Source organism: Lingula anatina, chromosome 5 (assembly GCF_051362555.1).
Source record: "Lingula anatina isolate TDL-2025a chromosome 5, LinAna3.0, whole genome shotgun sequence".
NCBI classification, from domain to species: Eukaryota; Metazoa; Brachiopoda; class Lingulata; order Lingulida; family Lingulidae; genus Lingula; species Lingula anatina.
Genome location: NC_141771.1, coordinates 13,858,913 through 13,865,192, shown reverse-complemented (window position 1 = coordinate 13,865,192; position 6,280 = coordinate 13,858,913). Strand labels below are relative to the sequence as shown.

At 35.5% G+C, this 6,280-nt stretch overlaps 1 protein-coding gene across 1 annotated transcript; it reads right to left on the bottom strand.

The window, feature by feature from the left end:
* Nucleotides 1–2,295: 2,295 nt before the first annotated feature.
* LOC106159956 (inositol polyphosphate 1-phosphatase) lies at nucleotides 2,296–6,170 on the bottom strand. Its single transcript, XM_087012774.1, has 6 exons — nucleotides 6,059–6,170; nucleotides 5,354–5,568; nucleotides 5,072–5,189; nucleotides 4,382–4,528; nucleotides 3,664–3,838; nucleotides 2,296–3,417 (listed from the first exon to the last, which is right to left on the bottom strand). The coding sequence occupies exons 2-6, from the start codon at nucleotides 5,561–5,563 to the stop codon at nucleotides 2,811–2,813; spliced, it is 1,257 nt and encodes a 418-aa protein (XP_086868900.1). The 5' UTR covers nucleotides 5,564–5,568; nucleotides 6,059–6,170; the 3' UTR covers nucleotides 2,296–2,810.
* Nucleotides 6,171–6,280: the final 110 nt, after the last annotated feature.

Genomic DNA, 6,280 nt, shown 5'->3' with positions numbered 1-6,280 from the left:
TGCCGCTGCCGTTTCGAGATACTGGGACACTGTACTTAATTCCCGTCTTTAATTGGCCTTTTGGAAAGTTTGTTTAAATTTTTTATAAAAACTTATAAGCCCAGGGCTTTGTTTCTATGACTTTGGTCCTTTTACTATTAGTGGCCTTAAGCAGATTGGAGCAGTAATAGTTCATCGGAATTCAATAACATATGTGACATTTTTGAGGATATTCCGCATTTCATGTACCAGTGCCCGCTGCCTTTATAGAACTTGAATATTGCTAACACCCTTACAGCGTACACAGAAGGCCCTGCTTTAACCGCGTTGCACGTCCTCGAAACGTGCTCTTAGCATTAAAATAATAAACTCAATCGCTCTGCGAAAACATAAAAGCTCCTGCTAAAATTAATGTATACGCCCCTGTTTAAACCTAAGATCTAATATTAGATCTTAGTTTAAACTGACCTCCCCCAAACCCTTAACTTAAATAATAACTGGTCTCACGATTGTGTAAAATGATAAGGTGCATAATGCAGCATTTATATTTAGTTACAAGACACCCGAAATATCCTGTATGACCTCTTAAAAATTGTAATTTATCGCTTTAGTTGTCGATGTTTGATGATCCATAATTACCTGCTTGGGGCTTATACAAGACCAAATTTCCACATGCTAATTTAAAATTTTACTTTCATTCGAACTCCTGAAAGTCCCGAATGATTCAGGGTGTCCATTCACTGACATCAGGACACGGTAGAGTACTATTTGAGGACGCCGGTTGCACGCAGTGTTAAGGACAGAATATCTACCAAAAAATGCCGTCAATCACGAACAAAAAGGTAGAAGTAGGTTAGTCTCACGATATGGCATAGAAAATCAAATTGCGTTTCGTCTTTGGATAAGATAAGAAAAGAATTTATTCAGCCAATAAACATATAAAAATATATTATATATAATATATACTGTATATAAATATCAGAAATTGTTTATCCTTGCTGGATAAAATTAAAATAAAGAACTGGACATTAATATATTTATGAATTAGGCTTAAAAGTGGAACTAACGTTAGCTACTGCAGGGGGGATAAAAACTATTTTAAAAACGTATATTGGCCTTAAAAGTCAGAAGTCTACTATTGCTGGGTAAAAACTTTTAAAAATGAGATTTTGCAGGATGGATGGGAATCCCCCGTTGTGTTTAGAGAGTGGGGTCAGAAAGAACGGGTGGCCAGCGATCGCCATTCACAAAGAATAAAATTTGGCAGAATTTATTCACGGATATTTTTTTATTGCCTCTTTGCGTAATTAGATCTATATAGATCTGAGCATCTTCCCCTGGGATCCGCTCCATACAAAAACGATTCTATGGATACACGTCCCGATAAAAACGATAATAAAAACATTTACAGAGACATAATCAGAAGCCATTCCACGATTATTTGGCACATTTTACTTTTACCCCATTCCACGAAAGAGGTACTTAAAGGGATAATAACTCTTCGTTTCGGCCAAAAAAAAAAAAAAAAAAAAAAAGAATTTTCCTGGAGTAAACAACAATTTTCAAATACTTACCAATGGTTAATGAATCCATTTTTACATTCAAAGTTAGTCCCCGTTTTTTTTCTAAAAAGTTTGTTTTTTTGTTAAAATCTCTTAAGAGATTTTAACAGAGTATAGCCATCAATGGAGGTCACGTGGTCTAAAAACAAGCTCAGATATCAGAATAATAGCGTTAACTGCCGTTTTTGTGGTAAAACAGAATATATTATATTTTTATGAGTCATTCACAATGTGTTTATTGTGAAATATAGATCTCATACAAAGAGTTATTATCCCTTTAATTTTTTGACATGTAATTTGCATTGGCCAGGAAGAGCTGTGACATGTGGTACTTTCACACTCTATTTCTGATCAACCACTTGTTCTTACATAGTTTTATTACAAAGTGAATATCAAATAAATTAATACTTCTATTTACTGAAATATTTATTCATTGTCAAATGCTGATTTTATTTCCACCAGTTAATCAAAAGTGACAACATATTACTTATGCACTGTAAAACATATTAAGACATACAAGACATAGATCTTTACAGACAACTACCAAGTTGTCAAAGCCAAAGGCCATCTTAATAGAGGTATATTTGGCAATAAGAACCAAGATTCCAGAAATCTTCTTTGTCACTAATAACTCGAAATGTAACCAAAATTGACTCACAACCTTAATAAAACAATCTCCCTTTCACTCCCAAGAGCTTAATTATGAGATTTACACATACTAAACACCCAATCACACAACTCAATTAGTACTACATACAAATTCAATAATTTATTAACATGATATTTATGATTATACCTTTATAGCTGGTAGCTTGGTAGCTGGTACAGATCAGTGAAATATGTTTTCATTGTCTCTCTTTTAATCATGATAAAGAAGTTAATGTACAAGTCACTGTCAGTCATGTGTTGAATAGGGGTATAAATATCATGACTCATAAGTAGGATACAATTGTCTCTTTAGATTCAATTTTTCTTTTTCTTCTCATTGTTAAAGCTGCATGATAAAACCTTATAGAAAAGTCTTTGCACTGGAAAAAAGGTCACCGTTTCATCCTTCAATATCTCCATCTATCATTATACAGATATGAGTGCAATTTGATTACTATTCCTGATGAAAGAAAAGCACCTTAACAGTTATTAATTAAGTATCTAGTAAATCTTAAATGGACCAAACCTATGTTTTGTGCTTTATATTTACATCTTTCTATACTTTCTTTATACAGAAATTTCAAATTATAGTTATCCACTAATATCCATAATAAAATAGTACTAACACAAACACTGAAGAAGTTTCAAAACAATTTTTATGTCCCTGTAAGCAACAATGCCTCCAGCATTGGCCCATTGTTTTGCGCCTAATTCCTTCTGTACATCCTTGTGATGGTAGGTCAATTCCATCTTCTGAAGGTCATCTTCCAGCTGCCCAGTGTCCTTGCAGGACTTAATCACGTCCCACGCTTTATGAAAGTCCAGCACTGACCCACCCATGGAGCGGAGAATGGCGTGAGAGCAGCACGTGTCCCATTTATAGGTGGAGCCACTGCTGCACGAGTAAGTTGCCACAATGTTGTCCAGTAAGGAGAGGGATTTATACCCAGACCCTGAGCCATGAACGACTTGAAATTTTGTTGAAAATTTGGCTAATATATCTGGGAGTTCGCTGGTGCTGCTGATCAGTTTCTCCCTTGAAACTGGCTCTTCTTGGTTTGAGTTTGATTGTGTTAGGTGTGACATCTTCATCTTTTTTGATTGCGTTGAACTTGTCTCATCCACAGAATTTGATTGGGGGGCTGGTTGTGACGATGATTCAGGACTCTGATAGGAGTTGATATTGGTGGACTTGTAAGAGATGCCCCATACAATTCTGCCATTCCATCTAGAAACGAGCAAACTAAACATTAAGCTTAGAATGTTTCATACAGTTGTCGTGGCTGCCATGCTGTACATGTACTGAAAAACACTGTATTAAAAAAATGCAAAATTTCACACACACACACACTTCTTTATCTAATTTCTGCAAACAAGACATAATGCATACTAAATGGTTTCAGGGGTTTGGAATCAGATCAGTGTCACTTGGCAAGCAATACATACACACTGGAATTAGATAAGAAGTGATTACCTTTTGGTACCGGCATCCTGGTTAGAAAAAGGTTGGTTCAATGCTCCAATGATTGGGATTCCAGATTCTCTGTCATATGCTCCTATTAGCACTGTGACACATTGCACACCTTTGGAATACACTCCATTTTCTGGGGAGGCATCCTCTATCCCTGCTATATACTGTGCTGTAGAATCTGAACAAAATATATATGATAATTACTCGATCTTTTCAATGGAAAAACAAATATGAATTTCACAGTTACTATGTTTTTTATGTCATTACTTCTCAAAATTAGAACATTCCTATTGAGTGGTAGCAACAAAATTAAAAAGCAGTCTACTCTATATTTCTATTCTATAAAGATAAAGCACCACAAATGTTATATAGAAATATAATTATTGTGATTTTAGAATTACATATCTGACAGTTTGATCATTTTTGCCCAATGAAAAGATCAAGTCATCATCATAAACAAAAAAGACGTAAAATCAAATAAGAATATAAATTAATGCTGAACAAAAGTAAAGGGCATGCAGCTTACTCCACATATATAACTCTGGATTATCATTCACCTCGTGCAAATCCTGTGATGCTACAATTTTCTTTATCTATTATTATCAGAAACTAATGGAATTTGTCTTATTCAGCCCAAGTAGGTTTTGGGGGTTTGAGGCCCCATTTATAAACTCATGTTCTGATAATTACAAAAGAACTTTACTATTTAAGATGTCTTTACCAATGGGATCTATCCAAATTCCTACAGAGTCCGAGGACAGCTCCTCCATGACAGCAGATATCTTCTCAATATCAGGCAGCGTAACATCTTCATGGACAACTTTGGCCAGGAGTTGTGGGGCTTTGGTGTTCCCTTCTAATACTTTGGCTGAAACAGAAATAACGGATGTATTAGGTGTGACACTGGGACACAACTGAGATGAAAGCTGGGTGAGATTTTGTGATACAGGACTAATGTATTGCTTTTATGTGAATAAAAATATATTTGAGCTTAACAATAGGAGATATTGTGGGTAAGTTAACACTACTATGTAATGAAAGAAAACTTTCTTCAACATCAACCATCACTTCTATTAGTTTTAAACAAATAATCTTTATTAAAAAAAACTTTTTTTCTCAGGGGTTGAGAAACCAGTTGATGTTGTGTTTAAAAGTGCCAACAGTAACTCAACTCTGCCTAGCACTTCTTGACACTAAGTTTTGATGGTAACATTACTATACCCTGTGCAAAATCTCCATCACCCTGAGTTTATGAGTATGGGTGATAACTTAACTTTACAACAGCACATGCTTTCCCACATAGAAGGACACAGGATTTTCAGTATACTCAGGGTGATTCATGACTCTCTCTCTCTCTCTCTCTCTCTCTCTCTCTCTCTCTCTCTCTATATATATATATATATATATATACCTAGCAGGCTGCATGTTTCTTCCACTGTGTCACAAACTCTGACATGAATTGTCTCTCCATTAGTGTTGGTGAACTCACTCTCTTCTTCACCATAAACAAATTTCTCGAGGCCTGGAAACTGAAAAAGACATCTTCAGAAATACACCAACCCTAATACAGTGTATTACAGCTAGTTAGATATTATTCATGGAATAAAGATAAAAGCTGCAGCAAAAAGTGATAGCTATAGCTAAAAGCTCTCGATCTCTCTATACAGCTTTTTTTCATTATTATTATTATTACCTGTGTTCCTAAGTCATGCTTAATGGTTTCCTGTATAAGAACATCTGCCAGAGTTTTAAAATCTTGAATAACTTTATCATGTCTCTTTATCTCAGGTTTTTCTTCAATGAGTAAAGAGAACAGGTCCTCTTCTGCTCTGATGGTCCTGGCTATTCTTGCTGCTTTTTCCGATGCCCTGATTAAAGCATGAGTTAGGTCAGAAATCTTCATGGCACCTTTTTAAATTTTAGAAAAAAAGGATAAATACATTTAAAATGGGATATCTGACCTCCCAAATAAATATAATGACATAATACAACGACATAAGCCTAGGTTAAAAAACCATCTGAATATTTACCCCCCCCCCCAACCCCCACCCCAGATTTTATTGTAGGTCTCGACAAATCTCAGAAACCATCAGGACTGAATTAAAAAACGCAGAATTACGCGTTTCTACGGAAAAAGCTCATCTCTGAATTACAAAGAAAAACAAGAAATAGAGAGGTTACCACATACAATTCATTTGACTGATTACTGATTTCCCTTCTTTGGTCGGTCTGCGAGAGAGAGAGAGAGAGAGAGAGAGAGAGAGAGAGAGAGAGAGAGAGAGAGAGAGAGAGAGAGAGAGAGAGAGAGAGAGAGAGAGAGAGAGAGAGCATTGAACAGTGCAATGGTTGCTTTATCTGAAGATTTATATACACATTTAAGCATCAACCTGTTTCTCACCGGTTGCATTTATTTGTCTGCGACCGTCTGAGCTTCACAAACAACACAAGCTTTACATCCCCCACAATGCATTAGTAGCTACTTTACTTCCTGTGAGAAAGGAAAGTACACAAGTGGAGCCGATGTCGAAACTACATGTACATGAATAATTTTTTAAAAGATACTGTTACATCGACACTTTTATCGTTTTGTTTACCTGTATATATGATTTTATTTAAAATG

Coding starts and splice junctions, on each gene's coding strand:
- LOC106159956 (XM_087012774.1), bottom strand. CDS start 5,563: ATGAAGATTTCTGACCTAACTCATGCTTTAATCAGGGCATCGGAAAAA. Junction 5,190..5,353: donor AGCATGACTTAGGAACACAG/GTAATAATAATA, acceptor TGTCTTTTTCAG/TTTCCAGGCCTCGAGAAATT. Junction 4,529..5,071: donor AGAAACATGCAGCCTGCTAG/GTATATATATAT, acceptor TTTCTGTTTCAG/CCAAAGTATTAGAAGGGAAC.